The 19,868-nt window shown below is 39.5% G+C and overlaps 2 protein-coding genes across 3 annotated transcripts; both read left to right on the forward strand.

Annotated features, from left to right (window-relative positions):
* The first annotated feature begins 120 nt into the window (after positions 1–120).
* Positions 121–564, forward strand: LOC138020990 (myosin light polypeptide 6-like). Its single transcript, XM_068867869.1, has one exon. The coding sequence runs from the start codon at positions 121–123 to the stop codon at positions 562–564; it is 444 nt and encodes a 147-aa protein (XP_068723970.1).
* Positions 565–1,816: 1,252 nt separating this feature from the next.
* On the forward strand, positions 1,817–19,130 carry LOC138018843 (sodium-dependent neutral amino acid transporter B(0)AT3-like). 2 transcript variants are annotated; one of them, XM_068865518.1, is made up of 10 exons: positions 1,817–2,117; positions 2,795–3,073; positions 5,949–6,433; positions 6,962–7,072; positions 11,014–11,222; positions 13,912–14,098; positions 14,840–15,041; positions 15,141–15,300; positions 16,185–16,347; positions 16,695–19,130. In XM_068865518.1, the coding sequence occupies exons 2-10, from the start codon at positions 2,833–2,835 to the stop codon at positions 16,896–16,898; spliced, it is 1,962 nt and encodes a 653-aa protein (XP_068721619.1). In that variant the 5' UTR covers positions 1,817–2,117; positions 2,795–2,832; the 3' UTR covers positions 16,899–19,130. The 2 variants fall into 2 exon arrangements, with proteins under 2 accessions (XP_068721619.1, XP_068721618.1); XM_068865517.1 differs by lacking the exon at positions 1,817–2,117 and adding an exon at positions 2,525–2,631.
* The last annotated feature ends 738 nt before the right edge of the window (positions 19,131–19,868 follow it).

Here is a 19,868-nt window from a genome sequence, read left to right on the forward strand (position 1 = left end):
GAGGTATTTATAGTGACATATCTGCACTGTAGGGACATTTAACAATCTTCTTTAGTCGTGAGAGGTCAGTAAGCGGAGATAAGTTGGTATCATCCTAGGCGGAATAATCATCAAACGAAGATGAATAAAGAAGAACTGGAAGAAGTTTTTGTGCTGTTTGATCGAACCGGAGATGGAAAAATTGATGTTGACCAAATTAAGGATGTGCTTCGGTCAACAGGACTAAACCCACAGGGAACGGACCTGCAAAAGATTGAGGGCGATTACAAAGACAAGGGTTCTGTCGAGATCGCAGAATTCCAAGCCATCTACAATGAAATGAAATCCAAACCACAGCCGGCTATGGAAGACTTCATGGAGTTCTTCAAACTTTTTGACAACGAGAAGACCGGCTGTATTGATTCACTTCAATTGAGGGGCTTTTTGTGCATGAAGGGAGATGCCAAGCTGACAGAGGATGAATTGGAATCGATTGTTAAGGAAATTGAAGACAAGAAAAAGGAAGTTGTACCGTACAAGGACATGATTATCTTGGTAATGAGTGAGCCCAAGCCGGTAGAGTAACTCAGTACTGTACATGTAGGAAAACTTCACCAAAATATCAACCTCTGGCCAAATGATGACATTTTTGTACTTTGATGAACTGGGATATACTCTCTCTTTTAGCTTAACAGACAGAAAAAAGAACAACGGTGATGTGGTTAATTTACTTTACGTGTCTTGTTTTTATTATAATTAACATTTCAATACTATGTGAAGGCAGTGGAGGTTTGTCAGAAATAGTACACGTAGACAAGCTTTTCTTCAAAATGGTCTTTATATTTGATTGATAGTATTATGGCAGTTGAAATAAATCTTAAAAAATCAATTTTTAGTTCACGATGTCATGTTCAGGTGAAACAGACTAAAAAGTGCAATGGGTGTTTTTGATCGATCGATTCTGAACATACTTATTCTTCAAGTTTCAGCGGGGGAGGGTGATGGACCAAAGATATTGTCATTTATGTGGGAGTTTATTACCACGCCCCATGTATACCGGTATGCGAGTGTAGAATGGTTCAGTACAATTGTACATCATTGAATTCAGCGCGGTTTTGAGGAAGTCTTATCGGTCTGAACCGCTAAAATATTTCAAAATCATTCATCAAAGTCAAATTTTTTTGTGATTTTTTTATGTTCGTATGGAGCAGTCTACACCTGGGCTCACGACAGACACTTGGCTGTTAAACGGAACACCCTAGAAAAAGCAGAGGTCGTTGACTCTGATTTTCGATGTGCGCTGACAAGAGCCGGGATCTGTCTGGGTTACGTTTCTTGAAATCTGTCGTTAGCAACCGACCTGAACTAAAAAAATCAGTTTATCACGATCATGTTAAATTAATACAATTTCGAATGGGAACAATTCAAACTTTAGGCATAATAGAAAGAACAATTTTTGGGTCTTCTTTGTCCTTCATTTTCCTTTATGCTATCTTCCAAAATCCGTTGTAGTCTGCTTCTTTAAAAACAAGGTGTGATCAAGACGCCATAAGGGAGTTTAAGCAAGGACGAGGACAAATTCATGCTGCACCTGCAACAAACCTGCAACCCGATTTAATATTTTTCCTTTTTTTAACCAATGATATTCTTGCTTTGTGGTGTTGTCGTTGCCGTAGCCGTCGTTAAAGACCGGCAAACGCCGCTTTGGTTTTGGGTATGAAGTTATTTCACTAAGCATTAAATCTTTTTACAAGCTCTGCATTCAGTCCATCGTAATGTCCTCGAGTGTAAAAAAAGAGCGAGGCTGGGTTTGAGCCGCGGTCACGCAATAACAAGGCGAGAGAAACAGCAGCTGACGCTGTGGTAGGCTCGACATCCGCCGCTCACTCGGAACAGCGGCTGGTAATCGAGCCTAAAGCCCTTGTTGCCATTCTTTAATCAAGGGTCTTTTAAAGATCACGGAACGCCGAATACATTCAGTTATTGTTGTGTATATCTGCAGTTGTTATGTGAAAACACCGAATCTGAAACGCTCGGCGTTCGGTATTTGGCGTTCTCCAAATATATCTGCGAACCAAAGATTTATAGTACTTCTCGCCCGAGAGCAGCATTTTCTTGATAAAACGGCACCAAACAAGGTAAATTAAACTGAACCTAAAGAAAAGGCGAAGAAACTCGTTATTTTAGTTTTTTATAACCATAACAAAGGGTCAATCAAGTGTAAACATAGCTGATGCAATAATATAGCCGGTTTACCAAGAGAAAACGGTATTGACAGCTTCGTATGCTCGCCGAATATAAACGCGGAAGCGGCAATCCAATTTTAAGACAGGCAGACCGACTTTCATGTAATCCTGTGGGGAACTAAAATATATTTTCACTGATGCTACTATAATTGCGCTTCCTTTTTATTCGAACATTTAAATAATCCGAGATTGATTTGTAAAAAAACGTGATTTGCCATAACAACAGCATCAATACTATCTCAATGTGATTGGCTCATTTTTCTCTGTTTCATCATTTGTACATTCTCATCACGTTGTGAGCACATGCTAAAAGCCGGCTTATGAAATTCATTTCCGTAATTATAACTAGTGAGGATTCTTCATAAAAAACATAGTAACATCTGCTGGGTCAGAACGGATACTCGAAGTAAGTTCTCGTATTTAATTTTATTTTTCCAGTGGTTTTGTTTTTTGACTCGAAAGAATTGAATGAGGTTGGGGTTAAGCTGATTATATTTATCGTATTTGGGGGAATAATGGACCGTGAAGAAATGTCTTCGTGTTTACTGAGTTGTTGCATCGTGTTTCAGAACTACTAAAGTAGAATTATTGTTGCTTGAACACAAAGATGGCGGACGAAAGACTAGCTGTTGAAAGAGGAGAGTACAACAAAACGGTGTCAACAATGGCAATTTTGGCAAAAGACGACGAAGGGTACTCAGACAAAGTCGAAATTGAAGTGGTTGAAAGCGAAAAAACACGACTCGGCTGGGACAACAAAGTGCAGTTTCTACTCTCTGCAATTGGTTTTGCTGTTGGATTGGGAAATGTCTGGAGGTTTCCGTGGCTTTGCCAGAAAAATGGAGGAGGTAATTAATTTCCACTGATTTTATGAAAATGGATACATTTAAATTTTGAAAATGTACAGTGAATCAAAATTCAAATTTCTTCATGAACAAAGAAAAAAATTATTATCTGATGTCTTTGCTCAAAAACTGTAATAGGTAGGTGTTATTTCTAATCTGAAGAGGTTTTCTTCGTTCGTTCGACTGATTCTCCGTAGCATCTAAAGTTTGGAAACAATTGTACAATTTGAAGCGCACACTTTTTTTTAAAAAATAAACGTTTTGATGCATTGAAGGATGTTACAAGACGATGTTGTGGGAGGAGCGAATCAGGCAGTGTATCGAATCGAGAAGGTTTCATTACTTCGTAATCGCGTTAAATGCGATTTCCGAGTGTTCACACGAAGCCAGTTATTGGAAGGGAACAGGAGGGTTGACGCCACTCCGTTGTCGTTTCCAGGCGTCGTTACTTCAATTTTGCTCTCCTTAAAAGTGGTAGGCTTGCACTTTTGCCACATAATCAAAATAATGGTAGCTCCTTTTAAACACTCGAGTCAGAATAAGTTATGGTAATAAGACTCAGTGGAGTGTCCAATTCGGTCTGTAATCATACGAGTGATAACACAATCGGACGACCGCGTAGCGGGAGTCGGATTTGTTTATCACGAGTATGATTACAGACTGAATTGGACGACACAGTGTCCTCTTACTAATAGTTAATCATAAACATTACAATTTTCGAGAAAAGAAGAAGAGCCAAGTTGTGAAAGAAAGGGAAAATTTGCATTCAAAGACTGACAAAGCAGGCGTAAATTATTTAATGTCGCTCTGAAAGAAAGAAAGACCCAATTTAGAAGTCTGTACACGGTTTCCATGGTGATTGAAACCAAGGTTGTGATTGATTGATTTAAACTATAACTTTGAATGTGATTGGCTTATTTAACTGTCCAATAAAAACTTGACAAGTGAAATAGTGGAAAATAGGAGTTTTTTGAACCAATCACAATCAAGGAAATTGTATTTTTTATGATTAAAAAGAAAATAGTTTTTGTGACGAAAAACGACTCTCTTGATTTTCGGATTGTTAGACTCACCTTCGAGGTCTCACCGTGTCGGCACACTCTGGCCATTTTATGGATGCAAAAGTCAAAAAAATATATAAAAAGTCCTCCATATTTAACACAGAAGACTTGACACACCAAGCACACAAAGATCTCAGTTAAGGTTAACTTCATGTGAAAAGCCGACTGACATCAACGAAGTAGGGAAAATGTAATGTAATGTCTGTCTAAAAAGAAATCCAACTTCCATCTTCAGAGGAGGAACCAAAAAAAAAAATTGAAAATTTACATGAAAGATATACATCAAATGGAAAAATTTTGAACCCCCTACCCTCCTAAATGAGTAATGTGACACTAATTGAAAAATTGTTTGATGAAAATGTGCCACAATTTGTCTATATTTAATCGTTTACTAAATACACCCGAGAGCGTCATAGGTAAAAAGAGAAGAAACTTGTCCGTTATGGAACGTAAAGAGACTAAAGAACATCGTTATTGTTTTTACTTGAAGTAAAGTACGGAGACTTGATGTTTTTCGTCGCCGGAGACTCAGAGTTCTTCTTTCCGCGTTATTTTAATACAACCATTTGCGTCTTACTCAGTAAATATAGCAAAAATTCAATAGTCGAAAACTTTCGAGGGATTTATATGAGTGTAATTGCAATTATAAACAAGAAAGCGCATATGATGTTTACAATTTCGGAACAAATGAAAATTAAAGGGTCCAAAACAACAGCACTTGTGTAAGGCAACAACATCTGACAATTTTGATCAATTCTAACAAAACCACCTTAGTTTGAAAAACACTTTTTCAAAGCATTAAAAATTTCATGACTCCGAACGTTTCCGTTTCCCTGTGCATGTGGTTTTGCACAGTACGAAATGTCCAGTCTCTAATCAACTGAGAATAAAACTTAAATATTAATTATAGATATCTTACCTATTAGGACCTCCTGTAGTAATTTGGAAGATTTAGATTTCATTCGTTGGTTTTCTTAAGGCATTTAAAAATTTTGTTTCCTGATCCTGTGCCCAAACATCAAATTTGACGAACGAACTTGATTTTGAAAGGCGATTTTTCCTTGGATACTTAAGATTTTTATCTCGAAAATACGTATACAGTGAAAAATACTCCCCTTGTCTACTGGTCGCAGTAATGCAAATATTCTACAAACTACTACCTTAATTTGCTCTGATTAGGCTGTTTCGCAGCAGCAACTCAAAATACGATACGCCTTCTTATCAATCGATATCGTTATTGCAAGGATGTCACGGTTGACATCAATGTGGTCTTCACTACTATTAGTTTAATGTTATTCATCCCTTTCCTTGAAAGATCCTGTCCCTAGAGTAAACATGCCGATATTATCAATCGTTATTGCAAGAATGTCACGGTTGACATCAAGTTGGTTGTCACTACTTTCAGTTTAATGTTATTCATCCCTTTCATTGAAAGATCCTGTCCATAGAGTAAAGATGCCGATATTTAGCCTGTGTTGGCGGTACTGTTGGCGCGAGAGGCAAATTAACAAGCGGGAAAGCAGCGCGGAGAATGGGAAGCGGCGCTGTGAAATACAACGCCCCTCTCCACTATATGCATTCTCCTAGCAGCTTCGACGCTGGTTATTCTCGCTGCACGCGTACGTGAACACATCTCTTCTTATAGGTCCTCTCACATTTTCAAACATTTACATAGTTCGAAATCTTGCCGTGTGAACTGTTTTGAAATTATAGATTCTGCTCCACGAGATTAAGCATCCGTTTAATTTACGTCATTGCAGAGTTCTGCATGTGTGTACCGTAAAGACAATTTTTTTTTCTGTCGTTGTTCATTACAGGAGCCTTTTTGATACCCTACTTTGTCATGCTAATATTTGAGGGGATACCGGTCTTCTATCTGGAGCTTAGCATTGGCCAGAGACTTCGCCAAGGATCCATCAATGTCTGGAGCACAGTATCTCCCTACCTGGGTGGGGTGGGAATTGCCACAACTGTCATCTGTATTCTGATGGGCAGTTATTACAATGTAGTCATCTCTTGGGTGCTGTTTTACCTCTTCCACTCGTTTCAATCTCCTCTCCCTTGGGCCGAGTGTCCACGGATTTCTACTGACAGCACTAAGAACAACCTCACAACAGAAGTGATCCCACATGAATGCTCAGCAAGCAGCCCCACTGCTTACTACTTTCATAGGGAAACGTTGATGCATGCAGGTACCATAGAGGAAAGCGCGGAGATCAACTGGAAACTGGCGGTAGCCTTGGTGGTTGCGTGGGTGTTGGTATACCTGTGTATCGTCAAGAGCATCCAGTCGTCCGGAAAGGTAAGGTTAATAGAAGGACAGATCTTTCCAGTTTTAGACTAGAAGTTTTGCAAGGCAAAAACGACAAATTTAATGTCTAAAACCCTGTAAGGCGAGGCAAATTTATTTATCCTGGAATGGTACTGAAATCTATTAACTTGTGAGTTGCCGCACACACAAAAAATTATAATTTTATGAAACATGACAAAGCCCAGCCCTACCCGTAAAAGATACTGCTTAAAGGGTCCACTTCTTAATCACAATTCGTCACTCTCGACCTCTTATTTGCTGTTTGAAATCTTAAGCATTCAGATAACGCAGAAAACGTGAACGATGTTAGACACAATACATAGTAAGGATCTACCACGACTGAGGAGACTTTAGGATCAAGGGCACATTGTCAATAAGAACAGTACCATAGGGAAACCAATACAGATTATTTTTAGAGGTCAAAACCGAGGACGAGGGAACAAGTTTAGGCGTCCCTTTTTTTTGAGACCCTTGCAATCGTGATCGTGAAAACCAACTGTCGTGCCTTTTGTCATACAGGTAGTGTACTTCACAGCAACATTTCCTTACGTGGTCCTAGTTGCTTTTTTCATCCGTGGTCTTATGTTGAAGGGCTTTGAAAGTGGACTGATCCACTTATTTACCCCAAAGGTAAGAGATATCATAATCGATGTTTTTAAAGCTAGATTTTTCAGGAAAATTTTGAGGCAGGGAGAGAGAGAGGTGGGGAAATAAAAACAGAAAAGCAGAAGAATGTTAATTCTTTTTCTTAAGAGATGAGTGAAGTACAGTTTGTCGTTTGTCACACGTTTGTAACACCGTACTTGTTAACGACGCAGCAATACCTTGAGGTTGCAGTAAAAGTGGATGATGATAACAAGTTTGCGTTTGGTGAAGTTAACAGAACAAGGCTCAAATAAAGGAGGAAAATCCTTCTTTGCTTTTGCACCGGTACTGGAGAGAATGTTGATTCAGTGGTAATATCTGAAAATAGTGAATTCTAGTGAATTTAGTGGATTTCGAGGTATTAATCAGTTAGAAAGGAAAAAGGGCAGCAGGCAGGCTAGTCAAATGCATGATTTTAGAATAATTCCGACTAACGTCAAGAGCTCATTAAGAGGAGCCTCTATCTCCCATACCTGGCTTCGGAGTCAACCCTTTCCCGAGTAGATTTATTTATAGAACACCTCCCTTGGGAGATTCAGCACGCTCACCGTTGTAAAAGCCAATCAAAACAGAGCTATCTCAGCGTCAAGGGAATTATGATACTTTTCGCGGGAAAAGCCTGTTCCTAAAAATAAATTTACTCGGGAAAGGGTTGACTCATGGAATTAGAGGAGATAGAGGCTCCTCTTGATGAGCTCCTGCTAACGTCTAATATCTACGTCCATGTACTAACACTTAAATTTTGCTGCAGCGAAGCGCGACGATTTAGGTCGCTTCAGGGAAAACTGGACTAAAGTAAGTTACGCTCGATCGGCTACTGCAATCCTAATGCAGAAGAATTTCACTTGTATATATTACATCAACATGCAATTCGAATGCACAGCAACGAACGAACTAGAATTTTACTGAAAACCGAGAGAAGCGATCGAAGAAACGAAGTCCTGCAATTCAAATGCAATCACAGGCCTACGTTTACATCCCATTGTTCTTTAACAGTTGAATCGTATAAAATCATCTTTAACTCCTGCAATCCAAATGCAGTTTAGTATGACGCCAAATTTAACCTATCGATAGCTGCAGCTCAGTCTGGCAATGTGGGTAGTCTGCAAATGAACTACGTTTAAGCCCCTATCAACCTATAGCAAAAAAGGGTGACTGCCAGTGAGGGAAATTTGCCCTCATTGTGCGATCTTCTTTGGGAGAAATCAGACGGTTTCTTGTTTAAATTGAGAGCGTCACTTTAAGGATCAAAGCTAGGCGTCCTTGAAAACCCCTAGTTTGCGAGCACACGACCCAAGCGTAGAAAGGTAATATAAAAATGGGCAAGCCTATATGTAAGTGTGAGAGCCCCAGCTTGTCAGTTGTCAAATTTATCAAGTCCGTAAAGGATCAAAGCAATCCATGGAATCCAACTCTTTAATGGCGATGTTTGCTTTGGTGTTGTCTTGTACTTTTCGTTCAAACATTTCGACTTCGCTTACATCCATTAAATTTTCGTACGGTGCTCGGAGCCTGTTCGTTGGCTACAACATTTGATCCTGATCTTGACACTGAAGCCAACAGATTGCTAATCTCTTCTTCCATAACCCAAACGGTTTGCCACAAACCACCCCATGGCCGTACGCCACTCGTGTACGATAATGTGCTTCTTGCAAATTCTACACCGTTCTCAGTCATCAACTACATGATTCTTTTTTTTTTTTTTGATAAACTTTGATTTTCTGTCAGAATTAAGGACCCGTGGTTTGTTCAACCATAAACTTCATGCAACTCCAATGCAGAAATTTCGAGCGAAAAAAAAAACCGGACGAAGGTTCCTTTGACACTTTGCACTCGAACAGGGGCTCGACTTGATCAACTGTCGCCGGCAACGGACGAGGATGCATTCCGTGGTTCCGAAGAATGAAGATTATCAGTCGCTTGACAGGTCGGCCTTGCCAAATGCTCACTTATGTCAAGAAATGCGCCTAATTAGACGCACGCCTAATTTTGAGATCCAATACGAAGTGTCGTCCCTTTAATTCTAAGCATTTGCTATCTATTTCCAACAATTAGGTAAGGGTTAAGGGTTAGCGTTAATTTGAGCTCAGGGTAAATGCACAGCTGTTTATCTTTACCACTTGAGGAGCAGTATTCGGCTGGACACTTTGTGACGTAAATTGTCTGTCGAGACACGAGTGATGTTGAAGTTGGGATCAAGAAGACACTTCGTCACGCTTATTGAAATCGCCGCATGCATCTAATTAGGGGCATTTGTGGACATGCCCAAATTCTCGTGAAAATGTAGTGACGTTATCAATCAGCAGACACGTGCAATTCTAATGCAGTCACGTGATGGAATTTTCCTTTCATCAACCAGGAGTGAAATGTAGACAGTAGACAGTCACTCACTTGAAGGTGGAAATGACGTGAGAGCTACAGATAAACTGAGCATTTAAGCCGCTTTCAGGTGGGCAACTATAAACCAAGTTAACTAAAGAATCATTGAAGGAAACCTGTAAAGAAAAGAGTTTTGAAAATATCAACAAGGATAAACATAAGGATAACGGTCTTATAAAAATGTTGTAACTCAGTATCAGCTTACCATTATATGCAACGTTCTCGAAACGTTGCTTTCCATTTTGAAATCCGACAAAAATTATGGTCGTTTCAAACACAAAAAGCACTAGAACAATTTACTTTTAACCTGGAAACTCTTTTGCAATTAACATATGAGTGCTGATTTACGTATTCATGATTAGTAACAATACTTTTAAAAGCACTCGACATGCTTAAAATACGACCGTTAACTAAATGAAAAAACTATAAACCGTCAGCGACAAGGAGTTTTGGTAGATGCTCAGCTGGTGATTTTTGTGGCTATACTGCGTTTTTAACCCAGTGTCCACAATGTTCGTCAGGTTGCGGAAAACACAGTAGTTCTCAAAACACTGTTCATTAGCAGCAAAATATTAGATACCAAGCAAAAACGTCACATGAAACGTAAATTCATTACCAATTAAAACAATTAAATTATCGAATGCTGATCGTTGAGCCTCGAGCCCAATGACTGAGAAGAAACAAGATCCAGTAGTTATAAAAAAAACCTACTGATTCAGAAAATCTGATCGAAATATTTTTTGCAGGCTGACTGTTGCGCTGTAAGCCCAGCGTCGGCTGTAGTCAAGACCCAGTAGTTCTCAAAACACTGGCTCTAAGTGATAAAAACTACGCCAAAGGCTGAGCTTTGTGCCCAGCGAAAGGTACTTTAATTTATTCTAACACCCAGTGGTTCTCAAACACTGTTAAAAGAAAAGATGCGCAAGGGTTTGTCCCTACTCCATCCAAATCGAATTAAACCAACTCTGTTTGGTGCTGTCTTGTGTCCGGTGCATAGTAGTAGGTCCCATTCACTGAGGAAGTGGAACAGTGTTCTCGAAACACTGGAGTCTATAAGACGTAAAAATTAACGTAACACATCATACTAACTTAGATCTCTTTTTAACTAAGACTGAAACTAAAGATAACGTTCCTTAAGACTATAAATTTAAAAAAATGATAATCCATTTCGCAGAATAATCTTATTTGTACATGTGTTGCTAGAATGAAGATCATTCACTGCAGGCGCGGATCCAGACCAGCTTCTTCTTAGTGTTTGCAGTCACAGTAACAGACAAAAAACATATCCCAATTGAAACAAAACAAAGATTAACTACAGGCAATCAATTGAGGACGAGCCTTTTGCTCGGGACAACAGGCCAACAGGCAAACTTTGGAGTGCAACAACGTTAGTCACCTATCAATTTCCAGATCCGTGCCTGCATCGTATCGTACGTAAATACCTGCTTGGCAGTGATCTCTGCGCCTCGAGCCCAGACGACACGTGCCTTTGAAAGAGCAGATTCAGTAGTTCTCGAAACGCTGATCTTTATTTTTGTTACCTACAGTGGGAACGTCTTCTGGACCCACTAGTATGGCTCGATGCAGCTACACAAATCTTCTTCTCGTTGGGTCTGGCCTGTGGCACCATGATTGCCTATGCCAGTTACAATTCCATTCACGAAAATACACTACGCGACGCCATTACAATTTCCTTTGCTAACTGCATGACTTCGTTGTTTGCTGGGGTGGTTGTTTTCTCCATTTTAGGATTCAGGTAAGAAAGTAATGTAAGATTAAGCACTGTAGTCTTTCTAAGGCTCCACTAAGGCCAGAAGCTTGAGCAACACTAATAGTCGCTGTTACACTGCATGCACAGGTACACGCAAACACACTCTCGCTCCCCGGCGCTTTCCCGCGTTAGGGAAGTCCAGGATATGCTTGCGAACACTACAGATGTTATTCCAGGTGCCACTGTAATCCAATCAAAACGTATATTATGATGAAAGAATGGACTTTATACGACTACTTCATTCAAACGTATATATTCAGAAGAACCTCGCTATCGAAGGATTACCGGCCTTTGTCCAGCAAATAAAATGCTTCAAATCTGTTTCTTTCAGGAAGCAAATTAAGGACTTCGACGTTCAGCAGAATAAATCATGTTTCTTTTTACGGTTACATACTTACAAAGACTTTTACTGAAGAATAACAGGTGCCAAAATAGAACACAAAAGGCGGGAGCCACAATAACGTTTACTAGATCAACGTTACCTTAGCAAAGGGGAAATGCTTTTTGTTATTTAAGCTTTTATTAAAAACTTCCACAAAGGAAAAAAAACATTGTTTCGCGGAATATTTTTGGGCGCATCATCTTCAGATTTTTCGTCAAGGGTCACCTTGAGTGCCGGGTTTCACTTGACGAGCCTGTTGCCTGTTCTGTAGTGTCATCATCCATAAATCAAGCCAGGAAGATCATCCAAAGCCGAAGTTTCTACCGATATGGTCCCTTCCAAGTAATCATGATAAAAAAAAATGTTCGTTGAATGATCTATGGCCGATGTAAAATCTTAGGGTTGTGATCTCTTTTATGTTTAAAGATTCAGTTCAGCACTACCCCAAGAGATTAACAATTTTCTACTATGGCAATATTTGAATGCGTAACATCCACTTTCGTAATTATGCTTACAAATGCAAAGCATTAATTTCATGGGGTCATGCCGCTTTTTTTTCCAAAACACATTCACCAGCCATCAGTTGTCCTATATCACAAAACCATTCACCTTTCCCTTCTCAAGTCTGAAGGAGTATTCTATGCATTCCGTCTGGAAGGCATCAGCTTTAAAGGCCTGGCCCCAGTTGTTCAAACAATGGATAGCGATATCCACCGTGTAACTCAATAGGTTCTGCTGGTGTTTATCCGCTGGTTAGTGATTTATCGGGTGGATAGCGCTATCCATCGTTTGAACAATTTGAACAACTGGGGTCTGATAGGCTATAAATCGTTCTTATCGAAAGAAAATGGTTGACAGGGACACATCATCAAAGGCCTTAATGTGGCTATCACCTCAACACACTTTTCCTCCTTATTTATTCTCCGAAATCGTCCCAAATAAATCGTGTTGTTTTTAGAACCTTTAGATTGAAATTTCACATTTTTTATTGGCTTTGATATACGGGAAAAGTGGTCATACTTTGATCGATGACCGAGCAATGAAGGGGAGTGGGTTCGATACCACGTTGACGTCACAAATTAATTTGCATTGAGATCGTTCTTTGAAACAGCGATGCAAATTAATTTGTGACGTCAACCCGGCATCGAACCCATTCCCCTTCATTGCTTGGTTATTGATCAAAGTATGACTACTCTTCCCGTCTTTCAAAACCAATAAAAAAGTGAAATTTCAATCTAAAGGCCAGTTTAAACGGTTTCAACATTTGACCAACATTCGTTCAACAAAAGTTGAAAGGATGTTGGACATATAGACCGGTACCGTATTCATAAATGGCGGCTACGTAATTATTCTTTTGTTTTTATGCTAATCATCCTAACTAGCCTCGTAAACACGAGCAAAATTCAAAAGAATTTTTGTTCCAAAGTGAGGCTAGCTAGGATGATTAGCACAAAGACAAAAGAATAATTTCTTGACCGCCATTTATGAATACAGTCGTAAAAACAAAATTGTGCGGAGGCCGTTCAAACGGTACCAACATTGCCCCAACAAAAGAACCAACACTTTCGCGAAATTTGATTGCGAGGAATTAAGAACTAGAAACCAGACTCTCTCGTCTAGATAAACTACGCCATATTGACATGCGTGTGTTCAAACTGCTTCAACACCATTCAACATTTTCGAGAACAAAAGAAAAGTTGAATCGATGTTGAATGAAAGTTTAAACCAATTTAAACTTGATTCAACACGCTTTCAATAGGCTTTCAACGTTTTTTACGCTTTCAACAATGTTGGACGACCTGTTCAAACGCACCCAACATTTGGTTCAACAAAGTGTTGAATGCATGTTGAAGCAAATTTTGAAACCGTTTAAACAGGCCTTAACGGTTCTAAAAACAACATGACGCATTTGAGACGATTTCGAAGAATAAATAAAGAGGAAAAGTGAATTGAGGTGATAGGCACTGTAAAGTACTCTTCAGTGGCCAACTGATGCAAGCAAGGCTTTGTGTGCGTCTTTGTGATGCGCAATAGGCAAAAAAAAGGCCATTATTTTCAGGGAAATCAATGAAGTAGTGTGCCCTTAATTTTCAAATTGTATGGTTGCATAAGAAGCCTAGGGAAGGAAAAACGGTGTAAGACTTAACCTGCTTTTGCGCCAATCGCCGGCAAGCGACACTGAAGGATGATCCACAATCCATGCCAAGTCTAAAGTCAAGAGAGGTGTAATCATGCATCCTAAAACGAGACATACTGCATATCCCAACTGATAATAAATGTTTATTCTTCCAGGGCTACGTACATGATGGAGAACTGTGAAGCAGCTAATGAGGAAATTCGGCAGAGCCTCAGCAAAGCCCTTGTTCGGATAAATACCACGGGGCTGACTTCACAACAAGTTGATTGGCTGATAGGTAACACAACCACCAATATCACCAGCGGGATGCTCAAATGCGACATGCAGAAGTTCCTCACAGATGTACGTGTAAATTTTCTTCCAGATTCCCCGAATCTATAGTTGAAATATTTGCTTGCTTAATCCCTCCCGCGAAGGAATTGGAATCCACAGTCCACTGAGGTGGAATGCGGAATGTAACTGCTCCATTTTCAGTAGATACGGTTATTTTTAAACATACACTCAGTGATACCAATAGCAATGTAATGTTTAAAGCTGTGAGGCAGTGTGGCCCAGTGGTTAGGGCGCTTGCCTTGAGATCCGGAGATCCCGGGTTCAAGACCCGTTAATTCTAATCACTCGTTGAATTTGTTCTTGGTATTCTCTGGTTCAACTTCCCGGCTGCACTTGTAAATAGCCAACTGGTTTGCCTCCGGCCAGTTGGGATTCTTAACAGTTGTTGATGTGTTCTGTCGTTTCGTTGATTGTGTTTCATTGGCCCTGAAAAGCCCTTATGGGGAGCGGTCAATTAAGTATGTATGTAAAGCAGGGAACACTGAACTTCCTGACCCACTCTGCCCAAAACGTACACTTGGGCAAATGTTTGCCAATATTTTTGCAGGTTTCCTTATTTCTCCATTCACCAAACCCTTAGACGCAATATCATTTTTGCGCCAGTATCAGCGACACTCAGCCTTTAACAATTTGCATAAGGAAAATAGAAGATAAAACATTAACAGAGTACACAGACAAATCAAAATGCTTTATCCAATGGCAATTTTTTTGGCTCGAAGGCTTATGCATCTACTGATGTTCATCCAACAGGCAGCTGGTGGTCCAGGATTGGTTTTCATTGCATTCACAGATGCCATCAATCAAATGCCTGGTGCAACTTTCTGGTCTATCATGTTCTTCCTTATGCTTTTAACACTTGGCCTCGACAGTTTATTTGGAGCCCTGGAAAGCGTGACTACAGCCTTGAAAGATGTCAGGGGGTTCTCAAAACTACCGAGAGAAGTTTTATCTGGTGAGTATTTGTCTCTAAGATTAAAGTCCGTCACATTTTCGAAACTCCTTTTTTCCCATATGGCAAGGGAGATATTTCTTGGTAATTGTTTCCTTTCAGGGCTCTTATGTGTCACTGGCCTCTGTATTGGTCTACCCATGGTCACATATTCTGGTGAATACGTGCTACAGTTGTTCGACAGTTTTGCAGCTAACATTCCTCTCCTGTTGACTGCGATATGCGAGTGTGTTGGTGTCTGCTATTGCTACGGAATTCGAAGGTAAAGAAAGTTTATTATTATTTATTTATTTATTTATTTATTTATTTATTTATTTTTGCGGTTACTGTTTCTCTTTGCCGTCCAAGACCATTTCCTTTTCCTATTGTGAGAGGCCGAGTATAACTCTGGGCGAATCTTAAAAAAGGAACCTGCACTCTTAACTACAGAATAAGTTTAAACCAGAGGAAATAATGTTTGCGATCAAAATTTGTTCGAATTGTTCTTTCCAAAAAAGTGCTTGTCTTACTGTTTCGCCTAAATTTCCTGGTTGCGGCCATTCTGAATAATTCTGGCGTCAGTGGCCTTTTAGAGTTGCCTACTGTTCTCACACAAAAAGCCTTTGTATATAGGGCAATCGTAACACACCACAATTATTCAAGAAGGCGGAGCGCGGAAAATTTGAAGACAAAAGTAGGCAGTTTCAAAACTTATTTATTTCGGTTACAAACGATTTCTTGAAAAAAAATATCACAAAATTGACTGTAGAGGTTGCTTCCTGTCATTGAAAGTTTTTTTTTAAATTGGAGTGGAGGTTTCTTTTACATTTTCACTTCATCTTGCTCGTTTCGAACAGAGATATGACGCCCACTGAAACTGTCTTTCATTGTCCTTAGTTTTAGATCACATTCATTAAGGTTTTTTTCGCATTGCTTGTGCATTACGATAGCTTGTGATTGAGTAAAATGAGACGCGTCGCTCAAGAAACTTTGAATGGCTCGCAAGAGCTTTACTGCACTTGAATACTGGAATGTCACTGATTGGCTGATTGTTTTGCATACGGCTCTTACGATTGGTGAGCGCCATTTATTTTTGGTCAGTAAGCCACCCGATTTTCCAGTAAAAACAGGCTTCTAACTCAACCACATAATCATTTTCATTGTTAGGTTTTCGGATGACATAGAGTACATGACGGGAAGCCGACCCAACTTATTTTGGAAAATCTGCTGGATGTTTATCACACCGGTTGCGATGTTTGCAATCTTGGTCTCCAGCATTGCACTTATGTCCCAAGGGAAGGCGTCTTACTTTGCTTGGAATAAAGATGAGGTACGAAAGCTGTATATTGCAATGATCAGATGATCAGTTACCTTGCGTCCTCAAGTTCGTCGACATCACTCAAAGCGAGGTTTCCCTTAAATACTGTTGGAAATACTTTATTAATGTTTTATTAATTAATTTACACGGCTAGAACCTGTCACCCATTCAGAAAATTTCGCGCTAAACAAAACCTTACCAGCAGACCCCACGATGGTGCAAATGAACCCCACATTCCATAGTGCGATGGGTGAACGCTTGGCTGCCCTTATCCAGTTATATCCAAGTTCCTGATCTTTGTGTATAAGTTTGACATTGCATTGACGAACATTAACTTTTTTTTCCTCCTTTGTTCCAAGGCAAGCTATGCGAAAGTTCCCTACCCAGACTGGGCAGTGTTCCTTGCGGTGGTACTGGTACTTATGTCCATTTTGTTCATTCCTGTTGTGGCCATCGCTCGATACTTTGGTTTAGTCAAATTTACACGGCTAGAGCCTGTTTCACTGAAGAACACCGAGGCGGCACAGTCATTCGAGAAGGAAATTATGGATACCCTTGTTTGAAGTGATATTAGCGCCTTTTAGATTGGAGGACGAGAACGATTTTGTGTATAAGTTTACCGTTCTGAGCACGCGCGCCGAGAACTTGAAACGAACTCGACCCAGAGATGACGGACCCTGGCAACGCGTGTGATCACTCCAGCGATCTGAAGGGCGCTATTGATGACTTCATGCGACTGCAAATCGTGAGAATGTAACTTAATTAAGATAAAATTAAAAGACATGTTTATGATACAGTGGAAAATCAATTTAACGAAGCTCTGTACACAACCAAAGTCCTCACCATAACAAACTTTATGATAGAGATGAAAGCCTTGCCACGAAGAGCGAGATTATAATCATAAAATTGCCGGGGCCTTCGTCTCTTCGTCATAGAGCACTCAGCCAGGCCCGGTTGTTCAAAAGCCGATTGACGCTAATCCCAGATTAAAAATTAACCAAGACGTTTATTGCTCTACTCCAAAATGCTGTTCAACGCTGATATTCGGTAAAACTTTACATTAAAAGAAGTCAATCTTGAAAAACAAAAATAAGCAAAAGAAACTTTCACCAAAAAGTTGAAAACATGAAATAAAAGTTTACGCTAATCCTGGATTACGTCAATCGGCTTTTGACCAACCGGGCCCTGGACCTCAAATATATCTAACCAAGGTAAATCTCTCGAACTAGGGCAAACTTATTTTTTGTACCCTGCGTCACAAGTTACGTAAAGCTGACAGTCATTTGTCCCGTGACAAGCTGCTTTAAAAGTTTTTCTTTTTTTTTCTTTTTTTTTTTTTGCATCGAGAAGAAGTTTTTAAACTCCAAATGGCGAATAGATGCATTCTTCTTACTTCCTAATCGTTGTTCAAATGGCTCTCAGTTGTGCTGGCTTTACGAGTTTATTTAAACTGTAAATTAATAACAAAACGTTGTGAAAGGTGCTAAATATGGTTGCCATAGGTGAAGAGATTTCGGGTAATAATGAAAATAATCTTGACGCTTTAAAATTTATATTTCACCGTAGCCTTAAAGTAATTGTTCACACGTATTTTCTTGGAAACGTTTCCTTGGATTTCAAAGAACCAACATTTACAAAACAATCGCACCAGTTTCTTAAGAAGGAGTGTTTCAAGGTGACTAAATAACCTGCGATATGATCAGGCGTTCTTTTCTTTTAGAGAGGTCAGGTGACCAAATGTCCAGATGACATGCGCAGTTCCATCAACTGGCCCCAGTTGTTCAAAAGGTGGATAACGCTCCCCCCGGATAAATCACTATCCAGTGGATAGCGCAATTGGTTTCGCAACTGAGGCCTGGTCATTATCTGGTATCTTTGGTCTTACAGTGCATGCGTTCACTGCGACTATGGGGTCGATTGGTTTTCATTGTCTGGGTGGCCCGGGTTTCAGTGAACGCACTGTGACTTAAGCCATTCATTCCCACGATCAAAATGTTCATTCTCCTAACTAGCACCATGGATTTCTTTGTTGGGCAGGGATAAGAATTTGGTGTTATATCAAGATCACACCTATTAAGCTGATAATATTCGTCATTCTCAATACCTGTCTGACTGACATGTTATTGAAATTGTGAAGAGAATTTACGTATCGATCACTCCTGGAAGTCAAAGAGTTAAAAGATAAGACGCAACTGAGTTTGCGTGTGTCGCAGATGTTAATGCTTGCGTCGCTTCTGAAAAAAAAAACAGCCCTAAAAATGAAAGACAGAAAACTGTTATTCACAAAACCTTGCAGTTGTAATATCATCTTATCGCGATAACTATCGTAAAAAGTGTCAAATCGCTTCACCGTGCACAGAGACATTTGGATACCACGTATTATTTAATTCAGAAACTTAAGAGTTTATTTTGCGTTTTCATTAACAGCCAATATTTTTATCTCGTGGTTCTGAAGCAACAGGCCTTTTTCGATGTATCAAAATTCAGCTTGAAAGAGAGGTTCTGAGGACAAAGACAAAGGAAAGTGGATGATGTGCAAATATTTTTCACATTCATTCCAACGTGTTTCTATTGTTTTTGACGTCACTGCCTCACTATCAAGCTAAATATTTGATATTTCGAAAATGGCTTATGGGGTATCCTCATGGCATGAAGTATTTATTTTGGTCCATCATTTTACACTTCACGTTATGAAAGTAATTCCAACGACGTCCAACGATTGTAAAAATAACAATGCATTCCATCTCGACTTCTTAACATTGTTACAAATGATTAAATTATTGATTAACTATCAATTTTGCGTCTCATTTTTGACGTGGAGCGAGCGAGCGACAACAACATAATCATAATTTAGAATAAATGTCCCGTACTTTATCTCGATGTTTTTGGATTTGCTGACTTTTTCCATAATGCATCGCGCTTTCGATCAGGATGCGCAAAACAGAGCATTAAGGAATGTTTTTATTTGAAGTGAGCTATAGACAAAAGAGAAAATGAACAATTTGTTTTTTACAACAATATTCAACGCCATGACTCAATAAAAGAGCAAGCGTTGTCTATAACTTCTCGCAATATGATTGGTTTATTTCCCAAAATGAGCGTTCCTGATTGGTTATTACATTGCATGACAGAATGGCGTGAGCATGACACGTACAGCGTTGTCTAGACTCTCATTGACAACGGCAAATTAGCCAATCAGATTGCGAGATTACAAGCAAATGTGGTAAAAATGATTCTCGCACTATCTGGACAATAGACCAATTTCGATATATTAAAATTCAGTCCAAAACAAAAGGCATCATCGCGAGACTCTGGGGAATAAACTCATACAAACCCTTATATTTATTCCCCAGAGCCTCGAGATATCTTTTGTTTTCGACTGAATTTTAATATATTGTAATTGGTCTATTTGAGCAATTGTCTCTTACACAGACACCTGAAAAATTTAGGTGACTCGAACGGAATTCAAACCCATGACCTCATGCTACATTGTTTTGTTTTTAGCTATTTCGTAAAACACAGCATTGTCGACC

The sequence above is a fragment of the Montipora capricornis genome, chromosome 10 (assembly GCF_036669925.1).
Source record: "Montipora capricornis isolate CH-2021 chromosome 10, ASM3666992v2, whole genome shotgun sequence".
Lineage (NCBI taxonomy): Eukaryota > Metazoa > Cnidaria > Anthozoa > Scleractinia > Acroporidae > Montipora > Montipora capricornis.